Below are 23,018 nucleotides of genomic sequence, written 5' to 3' on the forward strand. Positions count from 1 at the left end.
CAGATACATTCAAGTTCTTATATACAGATGTCAGTGGCTTGAATCAGGTGATTGTTTTTTTTCCCAGTGTTTGTGTATGTGTTGGGTAAATGTGCTGAAAGTCCAAGCCAAGCTGCAATATCATCAGAAAATATCATCAGCCCACCATCCAAAGGTAAGTATGCCAGACAGCACAGCCTTCCTATCAGTGCTGAAAGGGACCAACCTACAACCAAATTTAGAGAATACATTGTTTTGTAGTGAGTATGTGTTTCTGTACATGTATGCATGTGTCTGTACTTGCCTGCAGACCTGTAAGCATCTAGGTGAAAGTTTAAGGTGGTGCCAAAAGGGCTCACTCCACCTATTTGCCTTCTTTCCAGATGAAGAAATAGCTAACATCTGGATAGATTAAGAAATGCTTGGAAACTGCCGATTCAGTGTCAGCAATGACTATAACAAAATGGCACATCATGAACTATTTATGAAATGCAACACTGACTGGGTATGATATACTATACATCTCTTGTCTATTTCTGAAAAACTGTGCCTGATGTTGTTTGGATTCTTATAGATTAAACTAACATATAGAACACTGACAGGGTCCTTTTCCTGCATAAAAACCTTTAATGCCCTACTTAAAGTACATTTTATTGATTATATATGCACTGTATGTCTGCAGGGCCTTAACTATTTACTAACTTGAATATGTTTTCAACCATAGCTGAAGTGAAAAAGAATGAATAGCAGATCAAATTAGAGGTGAAATGATTGATTAATCAATTAGTTATTGAAGAGAAAATTATATGGAAGCTAATTTAAAGACTGATAAGTCATTAGTGAAAAATTCAATGTTTACAGCTTCTAAATTATGAATATTTTCTGGCTTTCTTGGTCATCTATGATAGTGCCTGAAAAACCTTGGGCTCTTGACAGTCGGTCAAACTAAACAAGCAATTCTTATATTTATAGTCTATGTCAGATTGAGTTTTTGGAAAGTGCAAATGGTGGATTTTGGTGGAGGCTAAACAATGAAATTATAAATCCAGAAATTAGTTGTGCAGCCTTTGATTTCAAAAGGAAATGAGGTAAACCAAATTGCACTAAATTTAACTAAAGTGAACTGAATAAAAATCTTAATTATTACATATCAATATTTGTACATTATTTTTTTAAGACTTAAAATGTAGTAAACTTAATAGGCTACATTTCAACAATGTAAGGGAGGTACAAATTCGGCGGCGTTAGGACCTGGAATCCACCTTCCTAAGGAAGAGGGCGTAGGCTCGGTCAGCCGGTAGAGGACGAAGGTGCCGCGACAGCCGAGCTGCCCGCGCACAACCGCGAGGTTCTGACAGCAGCACGAGCAATGCGAGTCAAGAGTTGCGGGGAAACAGACTAAATAGCAACACCTCGAGTCGTGTATCGTCTTGTTTCAACAGTGGTTTGAACAGAAACACAGCGAGCATGTCGGTGCTAGCTCTGCAAGAGTACGAATTCGAGAGACAGTTCAACGAGGACGAAGCCATCCGATGGATGCAGGAGAACTGGTAAGGCTACACTGCGATATATTAGCGTCTCGTTTGTAATCCCACATCACAGTAAACGTTTTTCTCTCTGCAAATTCACCGCGGTGTGTACGTGCCAAACGGTGAATTGGAGGCTGTAATGGCACATAGGCATCCGCCTCGCTCACCAGGATTAAACCTCGCCGTATCCTATTAACGTTATATCAGGCTGTCTGTCATCATCCGCAAATTGCTGCTCGTGCTTCATCAAATGAAGAAATCCACGCAGGCCGTTAGCCGCGTGCGAATGCGATGCTCTGCCACACTTCCCTACTTGGCACTTCGCTGTTACATTTTGCATCTTTATTTGTCCTTGACTTCCTGTGATTTCTTCTCTCGGCATCAGTTACCGCGATACAGTACTATTATAAAGGTCGTCCATGGCTCCAGCTGTCTCCTCCATTTAGACAGTCACTGGCCCAGTAGCATATTGAAACAAGCCCTGCCCTAGGCTGGTAAACTGCATCACCTCAGTCCCATGGTTTTCTCTTTTAAAAGAGATGGTAATACTGTTATTTCAGTGAAAGTAACTAGGCTACTGTACAAGCTTATCTACATATATGATGATATATGAAAAAGTGACAATACTTGATGTTATTTTAAGTTCATTCAAAACTCTGTTTTGAACTATTTCTGCTTTGTCATGAAAACTAATGAATATTTTCATCAACGATTTATCTGTTGATTATTTTTTGACAGATTAATCATTTAAACTCTAATTTATGAGGAGAAAGTGGCCATCACAAGCTCCCAGAGTCCAAGGTGAGGTCTTCAAACAGCTTGTTCTGCCCAAAAGAGTCCCAAACCAAAACATGCTTCATTTGCAATGATATAAAACAAAGAAAAGAAGCAAAATCGCACATTAGAGACACTGGAAATCAGAGAATCTTTGGTGTTTTTGCTTAAAAAAATGACTATTAGTCAAATCATTATCATTAAAATAGAAGACAATTATTTGTCAATCTACTAATCAATAAGATCTAAAGATACAGAGGTTTTGTCAAAAGAAGCAATAGAGAAAACTGATTCGCTTAATAACTGATTAATTACTAAGCTCCAGTGGAGTAACCTGCATTGTATTTCATGAAATCTTCTTGGAATGACTGAGATCCGTGACATAAGATGAAAACTAAATTAAGCTCTGTCATTATTTGCACAGGGCAGTGTCTACAAGGCTTTACACAAACTGCACCCTTATACTAGACGGTCGCTACAAAGGTTAAGTAAATATTGCTTTGTGGTTGTGTGCATGGATGCATTTCATATGTAGGTCATGTGCAGGTCCATTCAAATAACCATTGCGTGATCTCACTGAGGGGTCATTATTGTTCAGGTCCATGCCAGGTTGGGCAAGAAATGGTTCTAAGCAAAACAAAAATGAGTCATGCGTAAAGTTAGCATAGGCTTCATTAAGCATCTTCCACCATCAGTTTAAAGTGCCTGTAGACAAGAGTCACAGTTAGCACATTATTTTTAACACTAATCTGGATTGAAAAGAGCTACTGGAGCCAGTCTTAGAACAGTTTCGTTCTTATTCATTAAAATTAAATGTGGGTTTGTGAAAGAGAGAGAGAGGGAGAGACCCATGCGGGCAATGTGTAGGAGCTGTCCTCACCCTGGTACTGACAACCGGCCAATACCATTCATCTTCTGATGTCTGCTGACAGAGTATTAGCCAATCACGTTGCACTGATCTGTGCTGACTTCTTTCCGCTGTTCCTGTAGTGGGGGATGACTGGGCCAGTGCATATGGCTGATAGAAGCAGCAACTGCAGAAAATGGGATTTGATAGGTTGTTTATTACATTCATAATGTACATGGAGCAACTGACTAAGCGTGGCATGTTTTTATAACTTAAGGATGAGACTAAAACTGGTTTGAAGGCAAGTGTCAAGCAAAATAGATCTAATGAAGCTGTTGTTTAATGGTTAATAATAACAATAATTCAGTAGGACACTTGAAAAGCAACTGCAATGCTTTTTCACCATGCAGTGACATTAATCACATACTTCTACACTACAAAATGTATTTATTAAGCCTGGGGTAAGGTATCTTCAGCAAAACTCTACTAGGTTTTGACATTAAAATAAACCAAGCCAAGTGTAAATCCCAGTTAAAATAGTTTTTGGCTGACAAAGGGTCACTTAGCTCTAGGGTTGGGTGTTAAGAATTAAAATTGTTTTGATTCTGTTTCTGAATTCCAAGTGTATTCAGCTTTTGACATATTATTTGAATAAAATTGGTATCTCCGGCCCATCACATTGTAAACACATCATACATGTGCATAGATGTTGGCCAAATTTCAGTAGGTGTAAACTACTGTTGCACTTAACACCCCAATCAGAGATAGCAATCAGAGACATTTTAGAGTAGCAGTGCAGGTTTTTTACCCCAGACTGCTGATGAAAAATGCCCTACAACACTGAGTGGGGTGAGGTCAGAATTGCAACATGCTTGTCTAAGATATGAACCAATGGCTCGGCATTCAGTTTCAATGAACAATTGCTTTGTTCACACCCTCTGAAATCTAAATTTTAAAAAGTTCTAACCACATATGAAAAATGCTGATGGTGGCAGGATTTGTCTGTAACACAAAAATCCATGTATGATTTTTAAAATCTGTCACTCACTACGGAAGCAGAGCTGACCACCAGAGAGGATTTGTGTTGATAAATGACTGATCACCAAAAACCTTTCAGACCTCAAAGGTAAGACAAACTTATGGTATATTAAAGTTTGGACATCACCAGAAATGTAATTGTGTTTACTGTAGTTGTTTGAAGTTGTTAAAGCAGGAGAATGCCTTACTTGTGCTCTTAAAAGCATGTGCGCATGACCAAGGAGTGATTGTAGTAAATTGGTTCACAGTCAGATTGGGGAGATTACCCATTTTAGAAGTCATCAATCAGTTGGGTATCTAGCTGAAATACGTTGCAGACTACTACTACTCTTAACAAAGTCCAGATTATATTGTTGCATTTCTTTAATCTTTTATTATCCTTCTCAAAGGAGGAAAGAACTTTAATTTTGCTCTTCAAACATCAAACATAATTTGAGCTGCTTAATTAATCATTTTTGGCAGATATAATTATGTTGATAAATTCAATTAATTTACTTTTTTTAGTGTAGCCTGAGGCACTTTCCCCCTGTCATCACTTTTAGGGGTTATACATGCAAAGTAAGATTTTTTTTTTTAAATGAATTTTCTGTATAGACTAGGTCCTTAGCTGAAGTAAGGCAAGTGTTTCAAAACAGACACAGCGAGACATCAATGGACAATGTATATATAATGTGTATACATGTCATTGTTTTGCAGTGATGAATGGAGACTGGTACACTGATCTGATGTGTTGAGACTAGCAGCAGACAGCTCAGCATTGTGAATCAAGGACAATTAAGCAACTTAAGTTGTAAGAAGACAAGGAAAGGGAAGATATGGAAGAAGCTGTTGTTTAGCAACAACATGAGCACCATCCTCTTTCCCGCATATAACGAACAATATAAAAGTACCATGAACACATGAGTTAGTGTAAGAGTAAGACAATATATTAACATTTTGTTAAACTTGACCTTGGTAATGAAATTGAGGGTAGCCAGTGACTGTAATAAATGTCCTGGAAAAATAACACAGTAGCTTTTGCATACAAAATTAGAAAGCTGGAAAAAATTGTCAGATATTGCTGTCATCAATACTTTCCTGTTATTTCAGGAGTGTCAGCAGTGTTCACATAACACCTGGGACCTGAGAAGCAAAGTGAAATCAGGCACATTTCTGAGTGAACCTGTCATGTGAGCTGATTGATGTTCAACACATACCGTATCCTTCAACTGTATGACTGATTAACAAAAGTAATAGATTAGACTGGAGGGGTATGACTAAAATAGCTTGCTTGGCTACATAGTACAATGAAAAGTTTGCTTTAGATATGACACAAACTGTAGTCCTGGGATTCTGCAGAATGAAACCAATCTTGCAAATAGATATACAGTGGGTACGGAAAGTATTCAGACCCCTTTAAATTTTTCACTCTTTGTTTCATTGCAGCCATTTTCCAAAAATCAAAAAAGTTCATTTTATTTCTCAGTAATGTACAATCAGCACCCCATCTTGACAGAAAAAAACAGAAATGTAGAAATTTTTGCAAATTTATTAAAAAAGAAAAACTGAAATATCACATGGTCATATGTATTCAGACCCTTTGCCGTGACACTCATATTTAACTCAGGTGCTGTCTATTTCTTCTGATCATCCTTGAGATGGTTCTACACCTTCATTTGAGTCCAGCTGTGTTTGATTATACTGATTGGACTTGATTAGGAAAGCCACACACCTGTCTATTTAAGACCTTACAGCTCACAGTGCATGTCAGAGCAAATGAGAATCATGAGGTCAGAGGAACTGACTGAAGAGCTCAGAGACAGAATTGTGGCAAGGCACAGATCTGGCCAAGGTTACAAAAAAATTTCTGCTGCACTTGAGAGCACAGTGGCCTCCATAATCCTCAAATGGAAGACGTTTGGGACGACCAGAACCCTTCCTAGAGCTGGCCGTCCGGCCAAACTGAGCTATCGGGGGAGAAGAGCCTTGGAGAGGTAAAGAAGAACCCAAAGGTCACTGTGGCTGAGCTCCAGAGATGCAGTCGGGAGATGGGAGAAAGTTGTAGTAAGTCAACCATCACTGCAGCAATCCACCAGTCGGGGCTTTATGGCAGAGTGGCCCGACGGAAGCCTCTCCTCAGTGCAAGACGCATGAAAGCCCGCATGGAGTTTGCTAAAAAACACCTGAAGGACTCCAAGATGGTGATAAATAAGATCCTCTGGTCTGATGAGACCAAGATAGAACTTTTTGGCCTTAATTCTAAGCGGTATGTGTGGAGAACACCAGGCACTGCTCATCACCTGTCCAATACAGTCTCAACAGTGAAGCATGGTGGTGGCAGCATCATGCTGTGGGGGTGTTTTTCAGCTGCAGGGACAGGACGACTGGTTGCAATCGAGGGAAAGATGAATGCGGCCAAGTACAGGGATATCCTGGATGAAAACCTTTTCCAGAGTGCTCTGGACCTCAGACTGGGCCGAAGGTTTACCTTCCAACAAGACAATGACCCTTAGCACACCGCTAAAATAACGAAGGAGTGGCTTCACAACAACTCCGTGGCTGTTCTTGAATGGTCCAGCCAGAGCCCTGACTTAAACCCAAGTGAGCATCTCTGGAGAGACCTGAAAATGGCTGTCCACCAACGTTTACCATCCAACCTGACAGAACTGGAGAGGATCTGTAAGGAGGAATGGCAGAGGATACCCAAATCCAGATGTGAAAAACTTGTTGCATCTTTCCCAAAACGACTCATGGCTGTATTAGATCAAAAGGGTGCTTCTACTAAATACTGAGCAAAGAGTCTGAATACTTATGACCATGTGATATTTCAGTTTTTCTTTTTTAATAAATTAGCAAAAATTTCTACATTTCTGTTTTTTTCTGTCAAGATGGGGTGCTGAGTGTACATTACTGAGAAATAAAATGAACTTTTTTCATTTTTGGAAAATGGCTGCAATGAAACAAAGAGTGAAAAATTTAAAGGGGTCTGAATACTTTCCGTACCCACTGTATATTGGTCTTGTTTACTGTCACCACCCCACTTTTCTTTTTTTTTTCTAAGCCAGTCATATCCTAAATCAGTTTTTAAATTTTTACTTCTTATTTGCATTTTGTCTATCTTACAAAGTTCCATTTAGATTCACTTTTTAGAGAAAATTTTATCCAAAATCCAATGATTGCATTTATCTCATAGACATTTTTTTGACCAAGGTCTACTGTACTGCACAGTGTATGCATTGACCCCTGTAACTGCAGGCATTGTGCTTTATTAGTATGATATAAATTAGTTGATTTCTGGTTTTCTAAGTGTAACATAATGTTCTTTCACCCTTTTTTCTAAATAAAGTGTGTAAAATTAACAATCTAACATGTAAACGTTGGTGTATATGTAATTTAATTTAAAAGTATTGCAGTCATGTGTAACAATTTCTAGAAGTTTGGAGAGATGGCAGTGTCAATTCATTGGTAATATGGGGACTGTAGAATTATCTCAGGCATGTGGCTTTATGAAGATCATATCTTCCTACGTTTTTTACGTATTTCTAAATTATTATAATTAATATCAATAGTAACTTTGAATTATATTTGTTAACTTAAGTGAGTAAAGTATTACCTTTTTAACTGTAAATATTTTTTTAATGGTAGCACAGTTTCGTGAGAATCACCCACCTATATCTATATCAGATGCTGCATAGCTGATTACATCTTGACGGGGTCGTTAGTGTTGTACTATCAAGCCAGTGAACGTATTGAAGAGCAATCGTAACAGAATGCAAAGCATATCATGTAACAGACTGATTGCTGTGTGAAGTGGTGGAAAATATGTCATTGAAAATAATCGGATCAAAATGATCTATTATGAGACTGTTGTGTAATATGCTATCGATATGTGTTTGTTTTCCACCTGCATTTGATGTAATTCTCTATGGTGGATAAAATCAGTTCAGAAACGACCTGTTATGTATTAAGATTGCCACATTTTGCAGTGCGGCCTTACTATCTGAAAGAGCGCTGTTATTCTCCGTTATGCACACATCTTTAACCTGCTGACTCACTCTGTACTCTCACAGACGTCATCATTCCTCATTACCATGCAGGTTGCTTAGAATCTGGTTTCTCTGTTTTTGAAAAGCCTCTTGGGTAGAAAGCATCCCTGTGGTTTCACCCCACTTTTGATGGAAAACTGGTGGTTTTGCTCTGGACTGATAAGAAGACAGAGACTGAGAATGCTGCAGAGAGAATGAACAATGAGATCTTTGTTCTAGTCTGTTATCCATATTCTGTCTGATAAAGCAACATTATGTTTAACATTAGTTTTTTTTGTGCAATTTGGCACCCCTACAGTTTTCTGAGTGTAATTCACAGCTGTCATAAATAAGGACATGCAATTATTATGATTACATTAGTTATGATCAAAAAAGAGCAAGTCGACAACTTTGCTAACACAGCCAAAGATCAAGCAAGTGCAACATCACAAGACATAGAAATATATAAATGAATTGTGAAACTGTATACACAGAAAGAATGCCAGCTCGGCCTCTGTCTTGCATCCTTTAATTTCACGAAGCTCTCAACGGTGTTCGGGAGCGTCTTGCTGGGTCATTCTTCTCTTCTTAGCTTCTTCCGTCAGCGTCCTCTTTGGTCTGTTCATCTCTGACATTAGCTAACGTTATGTACATACGTTGCCCGCTCGCCCAGCCCCAGCCCTGAAATGTTGCGTGAAACTTGGGTGGAAAGCCAGCCAACAGAGAAAGTGAGCAGCCACTACAAGAGCACTTACAGTAACGTTATCAATGTCTGGGTGTGTTATCTTGAAAGTTTGCTAACATCAGCTTGAGATTTATAGCTGGCGGTGAGTGACCAAGCAACATTATGTAACCATAAAATAATAGGTGGAGAGTGGCACTGGTGTTGTAACAGACCCGGGCAAGCTGGCAACATAACCGGGCTCAGCAGCCTCTATGGACGTAACGGTAACTAATGACAGAGGCAAAGAGACCGAAGACAAAGTTGATGGAGGAAGCAATGGAAGAGAAAAGAGAGTGACCAAGCAAGAGACCGGGTGGCAAGCTAGCCAACAAAGCTACAGCAACAGATGAAAGAGCACTTACAATAACGTTACAGATGTCGGAGTGTGTTATGCAGTAAGTTTGCAAACATCATCTCGGGATTTATAGCTGCGTTTAAACCTCTGACTGTGAAACCTCTGTCTGATTTTGCTTTAGTGGACAACTCCGCTAACATAGGCAAACAATCAATCAAGCAAGTGCAACATCACAAGACACGGCAAGCCAGCTAATAAGTTATTACTTAAGTGTTTCCCATACATTGATTTATTTGTGGCGACCTGCCACAATATCAACTCTGATCGCCACATATTGATTTTCAAATATTTATTTATTTATTGCTAGGCCTATTTAAAATTGTATTTGATTACAGAGCTGTGCGGAGCGCAAATATTCACCACAGACTGTACTCAGCATTCTCTCTCTCTCTCTCTCTCTCTCTCTCTCTCATATATATATTAAAACCGCTGCACAAATCTGTCCAACACAACTCTGGAGTCTGCCTTCTGGAGACCCACCTTAAAACAAGTTATTAGCAAGCATGTAAGGAGCCTAGCTAATAAACATAGGTATGTTAACGTTAGAATACAGCTGGGTTGTCGAGGTTAGCTAGTTGTACATAGCTTTTAGTCAATGTCGACATCGACTTCATGCACCTGTGCAAAATTATTTTGAAGCTTTTAAGATAAAATTACTACATAATGTTGCTTTAATGTTTATTTCAACTATTTACATGATTCAGTTGCTCTACTCTTTTAACCATCACATTGCAAATACTGTTGTTGGCCAAAAATAAATTATTCATTGTTTTTGAAGATCCTATAAGGGATATAAGAATGTTGCTTTGTTCTTATGGTGTTGTAGCATTTGATGTAACATGGATAACCATTTGCTGTTTTATTCAAGTATCATAGCTCATTGACTAGTCTTAAAGATCAGGTTCCAATGGTACTCGAGGAGTTTAAGAGATAAGTCTCTTCTTTCCAAGTATCATGTTACTTATTCAGTCCAAGAGGTGTCCAGCCTAATGTCTCAGAGTTTTTGAGCCCTGCTGTTGGATGGATGAGACCAAATGATACACCAGTCTTAAATTTGGCATCAGGGTATCATTTCAGTGATCATTACATAGCTTGTTCTGATAGATTTGGTTGAATAATAGTTGTAATCTGAGTTTTTTTCATCTGGGAATTTTAGCTGATGATCTTCCCCAATATTGGCTTACATTGAATAGAAACAATTGAAAAATGCATTTCTAGATGCCAAAATTAGAGGCAGGCAACTAATAAAGGATGCATAATTCAAAGCCACAGTGCACAAGATGTAGAAGAGGTGGTTATAGTCATTGAGAAGCCATTTCAAAATGTCACAATAAGCTGCTTTCTATTTGTGTGTTATATTATTTACTGTGCCCTGAATTTAATGCGTAGTTTAACATACAAATTACTTTGTAATTACTTTATTATGTGCTAAATCAAATGTCACTACTCCAAACCAAATCAAATGAAAGCAAACAATGACATTTATTATTTTGCTCAACAAAGACAAGAACTAATTATTTCCCAGTGCAAGTCTAGAGGTTCCTCCTGATTGTCATACAGTTTAATTTAGTCGTGGTTCTGCATGCTGCTGCCATTTTAACGAGAGCAACATATTGATGATGCTGATCATTTCTGACCATGTTAACTTAGAGCGCACCCCAGGCTTGAGGTTTTCTAGGCTGCTCTCTTTCCCACAACTGGTGAGGCCAGAGAAGAAGATGTGGGCAGGCAGAAATTAAGGTCTGCCTAGAGTGTCGCTGCGCTCTGGTTTGCCTTTCAGATTTCATCAGGCTGTCAAAGAAAAGCTTAGATGCAAACACAGAAAAGAGCAGTTTATTGTACAGTCCATTTTATTTTGTATGCATTGAGTCATTGTGCATGTTCAAGCAGACTATTCAGCGAGTGAGTCAAACTTTCCAAGGAGCAAGTTTTGCAATAGTGTGTGGAGCCTGGTGTATGAAAAGGCTAAAAACAAAGCTTAATACTTGTTTCATTCAAGAGACGTATATGTTGCGGGCCAATTCAGATGGAATACAGACATGAACATGACCCACCTCACACTGACGCTACCTTGTCATTTATTACTGTTTGTGTATGTGGACACGTACTAGGTACAATATAGGTGCATAGAAAAATTGTGCTTATAGTGTTGAGTGCTATATACAAGCTTCCTTCAAGCCATTTGTCTTGCCGCTTAAAATAAGCATGACTCAAGATGTTCTTAAGCACTTAACAGGCTGAAATAATTATCACTCAACAAAAGTACTCTTCAGTTTACTGAATAGAAAATTTGTCCCTTCATGTTCACCACCAGATGCAGAATGACCTAAACCCATGAGTGATATTATGTTACAAGCCTGGTTATTTCCCCAATAGATATTGCATGCAGTAACTACAGCTGGTGGGTGTGTTACTAACTGGATTACATATGGGTGCTTCCTGGATGGCAGATTATTCTGTAAAGCTAGGTCTTATTTACAGCACCTCATGGTCTTATTTAATGGCTTGCTGCTCATCCCACACACTGGCACACTCACTGTGATTGCATTTCACAGACAACAGTGCCAAGGAATTCAGTTACACATCCGGGACTGAAGTGAAGTTTTGTGTATGTGTACACCTGCAGACACACAGCTTTATGTGCATTAAGTTGCATATGTGATACTGTAAACACACACTTTGGTAACACAGAGACACTTGCTTACTGGCACAGGCGTGCAGACTCATCCTCAGACTGCAAACTCAGGATTATGTAATGGTTGAAATCTCTTGGACCAGCTCATAGCCTACAGATCCACGGTCCACAGCAGGTTATCCAGCAGCTTTGTACAACACTGTCAGTGGGGGAGGGGTGGATCTATGGGATCAACATCCTTATTTTATTATGTACTGTACTATATAGGTTACATGCAAGCACACAGACATCCTAAAACCACAGGGATATAGGCTTGTACACACCTCTGTTGTGATATAGTAGTACAGTACTTTGAGCTGATGTCTAGACCCTGCTAGTTTACTATACAACTGTGTGTGTGTGTGCGGTCTGAGGCCTTTTCTTAGCGGAAGCTGTCTGGGTATCATTTTTTTAAAGTCAGAATAAGTAAACCATTGCAGCCTGCTAAGCAACATGTTAAGTGGAACCCTCCTATTGACATTATTTGCCATGGAATGTTTTGTTGGAGTGGCACAGGGCAGCACTAGAGTTTTGGTTTGTTGGTTTTTTAACTCTATGTAACACCATTTGGAAATCTCTGATATTTAACATGATTTGGCAACAGCGCAAACTGATCCAACGCTCAGTGCCTTAGTATGTGATAACAATCACATGAGAGAAAGAGATGCTAGAGATGTCTTACACACCTAACTAAGTAGCTCTTGCATATTGTCCTGGTTGTACACATTGATCATGTTCTCTTACATTTACATTTATTAATTTAGCTGGTGCTTTTATCCAAAGCAACTTAAAATTCCTATATATGTCAGAGGTCGCACGCCTCTGGAGCAACGAGGTGTCTTGCTCAGGGACACATTGGTGTCTCACAGTGGATTCGACCTGGGTCTCTCACACCAAAGGCATGTGTCTTATCCACTGCCCCATCACCACCCCTCTTAAACCAGTGGTTTCTTGTAAACTGTTATTTATCGCAATACATGTTTTAACAAAACAAGGAACATTTGATTTGTGAACACACAAGGACAGGATATGATTTATGTTGTGACCCTGAAATCTCTGTAACAAAAAGAAATGTAAAATGTCAGTGTATTTCAGTATATCAACTTTGATTGACATTAAAATAATCCATGTAAACACTTTGAACATGTATGCTCTGTATTTGTATACCGGTGGATTTGGGACACCTATATATTTTTCCATCCTTGCAGCAACCAAGAAATCTCTGCTGACACTGTTACTGTACAATGCTGATCCTCCCCAAAAGAACTGACGTTGTAGTTTTTCATTTGTGCTGCCTCTGCCCACTTTGACATAAAGCAGAGTCAAGCCTCTTGTAGAGAGAAATCTACAGATTTTAGATGAAAAAAAAAAATCAGCTGGAATGAAAATAGACCTTTTCTATGTGGATTGCGCACCGACTTTTAACCGATATGACTATGCAAAGGTACTCAGAAAGCTGCTTTCTTAAACAAAAACTTTCTTAAACAATATTTAAGTTAAATTCTTTAACATGTTAAAAATAAGATAAAGATTAAAATAAAATACCTAAATAAATATCAGTACTGCATATTCAGCATCAGTCATTTGCTGAAGTAGCAGAAAATGCCATGGAAATACTCAAGTAAAGTACAAGTACCTCTGAATTGTACCAGTAAAATTGTACCTGTAAATTAACTAAGTTGCATTCCACCAGTGCTCTCTACTGTATCAAGCTAGCTATGAGATTCATGCTACAGCTTTGTTCTGATTCTGAACCATTATTCCAATGGATTGAACTCCAATCAGAAACACTGTTTTCTTGTATATCAAAACATGTCATCTTTTGCAGCATTTTTCTGTCACCGAATAATGGTCACAAACAATAACTCATGGTTCCCTGCTGCCGAGTCAAGAGATGAACTCTGCTATAAACATTCAGGGGAAACTCTCAACATATCCGGTGGAAAAATAGGCTCTTGTGACTCCTTGTGACTCCTCCGTCAAAGGAGTGTAAAATATGGGGACGTTATTTAATTTTCCAGCATTGCATCTCACCAAGAAGGTAACAACGTAGCGAGAAATCAACACTCTGTAGACTTAAACCATCACCAGTGCTGAGTTGTAGTAACGAACAGATGCTCTGATGCTTGTAGTTACAAACGGTACTGACAAGTTGTCAGGTTATGTTAGAGTTGAAAAGGGAAAATGATGGGTTCATTGTTAATTAACTTTCCAGCAATGCATTTCACAAACTAGTTAGCAACTATGTGAAGATACCGCTGACTCTAGCTGTGAGCTGCTCAGCTTTGCACACTGCACTCTTGCACTTACATCTGCTGCATGGTGCTGATAACAATGACCCTCGTTTCCCAGCATGCACTGCCTAGTGCTGAACTAATTAGTTTCTTAAGTTTTCTGTTCCAAAATGCAAATGATGCAGTGACATCAATATATTACCAAAATCATTTCATTCTGCATTATATAATGAGAAAAAAATATTTTTTTATTCATATTGGCAGATAGCGAATGATATATATGCAGCAACACCAATATGTCTGCTATAGGCCTATATCTATATTTTAACACCTGATATTATCGGAATACAGGAAGTGTGTTATAAGACATCTCTGAAGCTGGTGAAGCAATTTGTTGAATGTCTGGTATTGATCAGTAACTCTATTGTGCCAACACAGATAGTCAGTGTTGTTGTTTCTACGAAGAGTGACACAGTTTCTTTTGGCCCTTGGATTTTTTAAAAATGATCACTTTCACGTTTGCTTTTATTTTTTATTAGCTTTTCAGCTTGTTTCAAGTAGCAAGTAGTGAAACTCCTGTCTGAGGTATTATTTCTTGGGTGAGTCTGAACACTGAAGGTCAGGAGTATAGCTGTAGAAGCTCTGGGGAGCATGAAGGGATGATGTGAATTCACACTGATGTCTCAAATAGATTCCTGTGACTGCAGGCCTAGCTTGGCTGCACCTGGCACTTCAGAGCCTTTGCAAAGACAACAGCAGCACCTCTCCAACCACCTCCACCAACTTGTCAGCTTTGACCATGCCCTTGGGTTTATTTACCCTTGGTTATTTTTTTCCAACAGCAGTATAATCCATCTTCTGAACATAATGCCGTAGGTCATGCACATGTTAAGCTTTGGCTGATTCTACTGGTTTAATACTGATAAAATACGGAGAAGGAAATTCACAGACAAGGACATTTATCCATATTTCTGTGCTTGGGCTGGATCATAAAAAACAGTAGTTTTCGTCATCATTGTACTGATAGTGGCATACCTGCAAAATTACATGTTAAACCAGTTTAGACTTGTTATGTTGAATTGCACAGTAATGTCAAATCAAAACAATGTATCTCAAATAATGTGCAGATGATCCAGAAAATTAATTTAGGATGATGTGAAGTTAAGCAAAGCAAGTAAATCTTTGGAACACTATGTGAATTTTTACTTAATAAATTGCTAAAATGTATTGTAACGGTAAAATAAGCAAACAAACTCAATAATATACTTTATACAACCAACTATCTAAAGTTTGCTAACATTAGCCTCCATAAGCTACTGGTCATACCAGACCAAGCAAGCCTGTAGAGTGTATTGAAATGAGTACGTGTTTTTTGTTGCTTATGAATTAAAGTTGTAATTTGTAAGAGAATGAGTGTCTTTAAAAAGTTACATAGTCAAATCATTAGTCAGTATCATAAATTATAGCGTTTTTGTTCCTGTGATTGAATTACACATGGTCTGTACTTGCTGTTCTAAAAAACGTAAATGGATGCCATATGGCATAGACAGTGCAGGATATCATTAGACTTAAAAAAATAAACTGCAAACTATAGAATCGCAGCTTAGGTCATATATTAATCTGACCTTTGACCTTAACACTGAAAGGGGAGTGCTGAGACTGTAGCTCCTCTCTGATCCTCCCCGCCTAACTACAGTATGTAGGCCACTGTGTTTTTCTGTTCTACCCTCCTCTATGTGTAGTTGAGAAACAATGATGTCATTCTGCAGTCCAGCCCTGTTGCTCCTTTTGACTTTGACTGGACTGCTTTGTCCTTGGTTCTGTGGAGGTGGCCTAAATCATGTTGTGGGCTTCCTGCAAGAACAGAAAGATGGCATCTTTCATTCTCGAAATACTGATGCACAATGATGTCCGTTATTTTAAACAGCTGACATTGTTATTGCACTTTTGTTCTGATCGTAATTGACTTGGTTACTGTTGCAATAGGATCTTATAGGATCATCATTTTCCTTTCAATACTGAAAGTTGGAGAGAAAAAAGAAGTCCATACACTTTGACAGTGATATCGTTTCTTAAAATGTAGTTAGTCATATGAAAAATGTATTGGAAAGACAGGTGGGAGGTAGGAGTGTCCCATTCCAATTTGCAAGATTGGTATCAGGCAGATCTTGACATCAGTTGGGATTGGCTGAAGCACAACTGCTAATTGATATTCAGCAAACGTGACAGACTCTTATATGGCTGCCACAACAACAATATTACAAACTTAAGACCTTAAAAATGACCATCAGGTGGAATACATATTTCTGTCAAATAGACTTATAAAGCCTTATTTTCATGACAATTAAAGGCTTTCCTGGTCTCCACTCCCTGCGTATCACACAGCCATGTTTCTCAAGTTTTGTAAGAAAAATGTACACTTCCTTTCTCTTTCTTGCCTAGCTACACACCTGATCAGCAAAACTAAGTTGTTGGTGTTCTCTGCTGAGGCTCCAAAAAAGAACTGGATGGATTGCATTTTACAAATTGCATATGTCACAAGTCTGTGAGAAATGTTTGTGTTTTTAGTGTGAGTTGTGCACAGACCATTGGCCAGTATACAAGTGTGCTACTATACAGTATATCACAACCTTGACCTTGAATAAATAGATGGTTCTGTCCAGCACTTTAACTCTCTCTTTGTTAAATATAATACTGCACACTTAACGCCGGGAATCCACTGACTGCGGCTACGGGATGTTACGGCTGCGCCACGGTTTTGATGCGTACTCAGCCTGGCGTCAAAGTCCACTGGAAGCCACCAGAAGCGTTTCAGCAGCGGAGCATGCAGCCTGCCCCACATTATTGACTTGTTATTAGTTTGTCATGTTTGTGCTTCTACTGCCTTCCGCACAGCTCTATGTGAACCTGTTTCGTTCCGTAATCTTCAGGCTGCATTTCCCACAAGGAGCATTTCAGAATCAGAGCGTTTTGCCTGCCTGATTTTGCTGACCTGTTTAGAATTTGTTGATTTGGAAATCAGTGTTTGCATTTTGTGCTTGTACTAAGATTAAGTAGGCTATGTAGTTAAATGACTTCATTTTGTGCCTGTTTTAACCATGTTTATTGTTGTTTTACGATCGGGAGTCTCCACATGGTGTTTTATTTTGGAAATTGACCGGATTCTCTCTGCCGTTCTGTGTCTGACTTCCTGCCTGGTTCAATCTGCTCTGTGCTGCTTGATGCAAAGAGCTTGTAATGTAAATGCTCCGTACTTGTATAGCGCCTTTCTAGTCTTTTCGACCACTCAGAGCGCTTTTACACTACATCTGCATTCACCAGTCACACATATTCATACACTGAGCCTAAGTGCTCAAACGGAAACTAACATTCACACTGGCGGAATAGCCGCCAGGGGCAATTCGGGGTTCAGTATCTTGCCCAAGGACACTTCGACACGCAACCAGGGGGAGCCAGGGATTGAACCGCCGACCTTCCGATTAACAGCCAACCCGCTCTACCACCTGAGCCACAGCCGCCCCCATTGGCTAGCGGAAAAAATAGACCTGCTTCCTGTTCTCTGCGGAGCGGAGCGGCGCTTCTGGGACCCTTCTGGGGGTCCACCGCGTCTGGTGGAAAGCATTGACTATAATGGCCGCGATTAGCTCCGGCAACCGGCAGTGGATTTTAGCAGTAAGGCTTTAAATAGAATAATTAATTTCAATCCTTTCCACTGAGTAATACATTCTAATTTGATGATTAATTTCAACATCTTGCTGTTCTCTTTGTATAACCTCTAAACAGCTGCATAAAAACATCACTGAATCAGAACATCACTCCGAGGGCTAGTTTTGCGCATCTTATCATCCTCAGGGCTATTGGTCCCAGAGCTCCCAGAATGCCTCATTCCTGTTCCCTGTGCACTGTCCTCTGAGTGCACCCTTTCCACAGGGTTTGCTGTACTTGCTTTTTTTCTACTACCATCATACAGTTCCACACACGTCTCTACGTCTAGCCACTGAGAACTCTGCAGTTCAAATGCCTTGCTCATTGGCACTTGTTACCATCATAAGTAAATTTTTTACCTAACTTTTTGCTAATGCTGCTCCAAACTATTACTCTGTTCTCTGTTCAATAGACCAAACAGTGTTTTGGACAAAGCAGCTTTAGTTCTAGGCAGCATGCCCCAGTCTTCTGTTGGTCCTATTCAGCATCCGGTCTGTCAAGTCAGACCACCTGCGCTTTGTAATTGTGCTGAGCGCAGGGGAATGCTTTTCTTTAGATTCGGATGGGCCAGGTGGTGCTTCAGCACAAGTTCTCCACTTCATGTGGCACAGCAGTGATGCCTGACAAGTCAATTAAGGCAAACAGGCATCACAGGATGGTGGGAGTTGGAACTAAATTGAAGCAATAACTGTAAACTGAAAGCTAAGCATTTAGCGACAGTTGGAGCTGGACTCAAATCATTAAATCATTACTTCAGGCATTGCTAGTGAAGTCAGTACAGTTATAGATTGTGTTCTGTAAACAGTGCGTTGTATTTATTACAGTGGCGCTGTTGGAAAACGGAGCAGTTAGAGGAGCAGACTTTATGATGCATAAATTTATTTTTTATTTCATATTAATTTGGGGACACAAGGGACACTCCCTACTCCTGTCAAAATGGACTTTATGATATATTGTTCGGATCATTTTTTATATATCATTCTTTTTGTTAAATTTCTGCTAGTTTATCTTGTTGACCACTCACATTTGTTGCAAGAGGTCTGTTAAGCAGCTAACTATAAGCTGCCCAGTGTTTACATTATGTGATCGTATGAATATTAAGCAGAGCATTGCAGAAAAAAACCAAGCATAATCCGCACATTAACCGCTGTAGGTAAAGGCAATGCAAAGTCAATAAAAGGTTAATGGTAATCTGTTTGCTTTTTGTGTTTACAGGAAGAAGTCCTTTCTCTTTTCTGCACTCTACGCTGCCTTTATCCTCGGCGGCCGCCATGTCATGAAACAGAGGGAGAAGTTTGAGCTGAGGAAACCGCTGGTGCTATGGTCACTCACGCTTGCTGTGTTCAGGTGAGAAAGTGTTAACATTGTTAATGGCAGAAAATACATATCCAGTTTCAAATATTATTTAATATAAAGGGCCAACAGTTGAATCAGTTAGTGGTCAGTTTCTCTAGCTTTACTTTTTACAAAACATTTTCTCCCGGTCATCAAATGGCTCAGTAGACACACAGCTGATGAAATATTTATGTCATGTCAAGTTTGTGGTGTCATTTGCACCTGTATTTGACCACATTTACTTGTAATTTACACAGTCATACTGGTCTCTTTCCTGTTTTCCTAGTTTGGGAATTTGGTCAGTGTGGGTGTAACTTTGACCTCATATTGCTGGGCTGCCATCTTTTGTTTGTTTTAATTTATATTTTTGGCTTTATGTTGGCATGAGTACAATGTGAAATTACTTTGAAACTATAAAACCCTGTAAGGCCCTGTTATCTTGTCTGTATGGTGTGCCTTTTCTATCCATAGTGCAGAGTGCATCTGTCACATCAGGCACTACCAGCAACAGAGGGAAGCAGGTGAAATGTTGCTATGGAGCCATGGAACCTCTTTACACATCAAGTACATAGTGTGTAACATTAAATTCATCGCTTGGGGGGTGGGGGTCATTTAAATAAAATGAGTCATGGTTTATTTCAAACTAACTAAAAATGTGGTTTAATTCACATGGGATCCTATGCTGGTCTAGAAAAAAAAATAGTTGATTTGTTTCAGATATGTAAAAAGTGGTGCATATTTTAGCACTTTATTACTATAAAGATGCAGCTGATACTGACACACACGGCATGACTTCACATATTAACTACAGTAACGAAATAACTACACATTTTCCCTCTTCAATGATTTTTTAATGTTCTTTGGTATCTTTGTGCTTATAGTATATTTGGTGCCATCCGTACTGGAAGTTACATGACGTACATCCTGATGACGAAAGGGCTTAAACAGTCAGTATGTGACCAGAGCTTTTACAATGGGCCTGTCAGCAAGTTCTGGGCATACGCCTTTGTACTTAGTAAAGCACCAGAACTGGGTAAGTTAAGACATCTTTATGGCTTGTTTAATTTTTTCCGTGTACTGGGTATAATATATTGTTTCCCATAAATCGTCCACCAAGTAAGGTTTTGTTTTGGATTCATTTCATTGTTATAATGTTGTGCAGGAAGTTGGTGCTTTCACTGATGCTGCTTTCAGACAGCTAAGACTATATACTGCCAAACAGGAAGGGCATGTTAGTGAACTGAAGTTATAATAATTTATCATCCCAATGTAAGACTAAACAAATATTAGGCAGATGGCAGATACAATTACAGAAAGGCCTAATGGGCTGTATCAAAGTCTAACCTCACAAATTGCATGTTGTTTTCTTTTTTACAGTGGAGCTGTCAATGTAAATTTAATTCTTAGTTCTCAGGCTCCCTCAAACAATGCTCAGACAATATAAAAAGAATATCACACATAGACATAAAATAGTACAGAAGTTAAAAGGTAAATATAGGAATATAATAATAAAATATGATACAATAAAATAGAATATAATACTGTGACTACTGTACATCAATTTGAAAAGGGAAGCATAACCTCATAATGCTAATACAGTAACAGGGAAATTAAATCAACTAAATCAGAAATATTTCTAAATTTTGAAACAAGTAATTTTAAACCCTGGAAGTCATTATACAAAATTATTTATATTACAGTAATTTCCTTACAATGTTGCAGGTGAGAAGAAATACATTAAAAAAAATACTGAGGGTAAACTTAACGGTAGGCAGGCTTCTTTTTTTTCCAACAATGGCTTATTTTATTTCTGTCTGTATTTACAATAAAAATCGGTTTATTTTTGCCATGTTAGCATTATAATGTGTAATAAATTGGTGCAGTAAATAGTGCTTTTGCTGTTGTTTCAAACATTTCAGCGGTACTCTGTGTGTAAACAGCTCTGTGGTTTTACATAGTTAATTTAGCCAATATTTTCTGCATATTTGAGAGCAACTTAAATCACAGCCAGTGGTTTTGAATCAGACAATTGTAATGATATATCCTTTCCATCTGTTCCTGTCCCTTCATTCAACCTTCCTTTTCTTTATTCCCCTCCTCCCCATGCTCTTCATAAACATCCCTCATCTCTTGAACAACTCAACTTCCTGCAGGTGACACTCTCTTCATCGTCCTGAGGAAACAGAAGCTCATCTTCCTCCACTGGTACCACCACATCACCGTGCTGCTGTACTCCTGGTACTCCTACAAAGACATGGTGGCCGGCGGCGGATGGTTCATGACCATGAACTACTTGGTCCACGCCGTCATGTACTCTTACTATGCCTTGCGGGCGGCCGGCTTCAAGGTGTCACGCAAATTCGCCATGTTCATCACACTGACCCAGATCACCCAGATGCTGATGGGCTGTGTGGTCAACTACCTGGTGTACTCGTGGATGCAGCAGGGCCAAGAGTGTCCATCACACATGCAGAACATTGTGTGGTCATCCCTCATGTACCTCAGCTACTTTGTGCTCTTTGTCCAGTTCTTCGTCGAGGCCTACATTGGCAAGTCCAAATCAACTGCCTCGGCTGTCACCAAAAAGAAGGAGTAAACGAATGCCAAAAGTATGGGAAGAAGGGAGATGATGAAGAAAAAATGTTCGGAGAGCAGGGACCAGTGACTTGAGAGAATCTGTTAGGGTTTTGTAAGGGTTTTGGGAATCAAAGATGGATGATAGAGAGGTTGCATTGAGGCTGACGGAGTGGGGTGGGGTGGGGTGGGAGGGTCAAGAGGATGGTGTTTGTGCTTGAGCATTACTATTAATGTGCATATCTAAAATGCCTCAATGGAGGTGACATCTCCGTTGAGGGATGCTGAGAAAGCAGCGCCATGATCAGAAGCCATCACAAGTTGTCCCCCTGAAGTTTAAAAGCCCCTTTTTGAATTCACGGTGAATACTTTTTAAAACCTAGAATATAAGGACAAAATCGCCAGATTTAAAAAAATAATAAAAAATAGATCTGCCACAAGCATATGTTTACTTGGTATTAAAAAAGAGAAATTAATCGGTACATATGAAGATGGATAGCATCGGTGTAAACTTGAGCCATCTGAGTATGTTTATGTCCGTCTGTCGTCAGTGTTTGTTGTTTCGTTTTGATCTGTCAAGGAAAACGTTGGAGACACTGGTGAGTTTGTGAAGCGGATGAGTGTTGGTGGTTGTTGTGAACTGACGGGGTGAACGGCACTGTATCCTCTGTGTCTTACATTGCAAAATGCGATATTTTCTCAGGTCTTAGGCTATCTCTTTATAATATAATATGCATATCAAGACAAAGTAGACATGTTTAAAATCAGCACCGGTTTACAGTATGGCTAAAATTCATCCAGTATGGCTGCACAGTTGAAGAAAGTATGAATGAAGCTGATTGGACTACCTGACTCAGATGGTCACCCTGCTTCTGGGCATGATGGGAAACAGATGCTGACAGTGCCCTCCTTCACCACTTGTCATGACCTTGCAAAAGTTGCCGACCACACTTGGAAAATGACTTGTCATTGATTTCCAGACATTTATCTGTGTTAAAAGGTACCTACCAGTGAAGAAAAATTGTCTGTTGAACACAGAAGGCTTAAATGGAGGACAAACATATTTATATTTAGCAAAAGAAAAAAAATGCAAATTGTTAAAATCTGCTGTATTGATTTTAAAAAGTAGTATGTATCCTTAATGGTGTCTGTTGTGCTTTTGTGCATTTGCACTGTATCAATGTCAAAAACAAGTGTTGCTGAAAAACTTAATGTATGAACAAAGAGTGCAAAAATGTGACATGTG

At 39.1% G+C, this 23,018-nt stretch overlaps 1 protein-coding gene across 2 annotated transcripts; it reads left to right on the forward strand.

The window, feature by feature from the left end:
* Positions 1 to 23,018, forward strand: elovl6 (ELOVL fatty acid elongase 6). 2 transcript variants are annotated; one of them, XM_038699163.1, is made up of 4 exons: positions 1 to 154; positions 19,079 to 19,210; positions 20,080 to 20,231; positions 21,352 to 23,012. In XM_038699163.1, the coding sequence occupies exons 2-4, from the start codon at positions 19,140 to 19,142 to the stop codon at positions 21,792 to 21,794; spliced, it is 666 nt and encodes a 221-aa protein (XP_038555091.1). In that variant the 5' UTR covers positions 1 to 154; positions 19,079 to 19,139; the 3' UTR covers positions 21,795 to 23,012. The 2 variants fall into 2 exon arrangements, with proteins under 2 accessions (XP_038555091.1, XP_038555090.1); XM_038699162.1 differs by lacking the exon at positions 1 to 154 and adding an exon at positions 1,280 to 1,529 and having other exon boundaries at positions 21,352 to 23,018.

The sequence above is a fragment of the Micropterus salmoides genome, unplaced genomic scaffold, assembly GCF_014851395.1.
Source record: "Micropterus salmoides isolate LMB-PRFRI ecotype aquatic unplaced genomic scaffold, ASM1485139v1 Ms_hic_scaffold_5, whole genome shotgun sequence".
In the NCBI taxonomy this organism is placed as follows: Eukaryota; Metazoa; Chordata; class Actinopteri; order Centrarchiformes; family Centrarchidae; genus Micropterus; species Micropterus salmoides.

What these genes read in the sequence shown, in the direction of transcription:
- elovl6 (XM_038699162.1), top strand. Translation starts at nt 1,447, where the DNA reads ATGTCGGTGCTAGCTCTGCAAGAGTACGAATTCGAGAGACAGTTCAAC. An exon ending in CGATGGATGCAGGAGAACTG is followed by an intron (nt 1,530 to 19,078) that starts GTAAGGCTACAC and finishes TTGTGTTTACAG; the next exon opens with GAAGAAGTCCTTTCTCTTTT. An exon ending in CTCACGCTTGCTGTGTTCAG is followed by an intron (nt 19,211 to 20,079) that starts GTGAGAAAGTGT and finishes TTGTGCTTATAG; the next exon opens with TATATTTGGTGCCATCCGTA.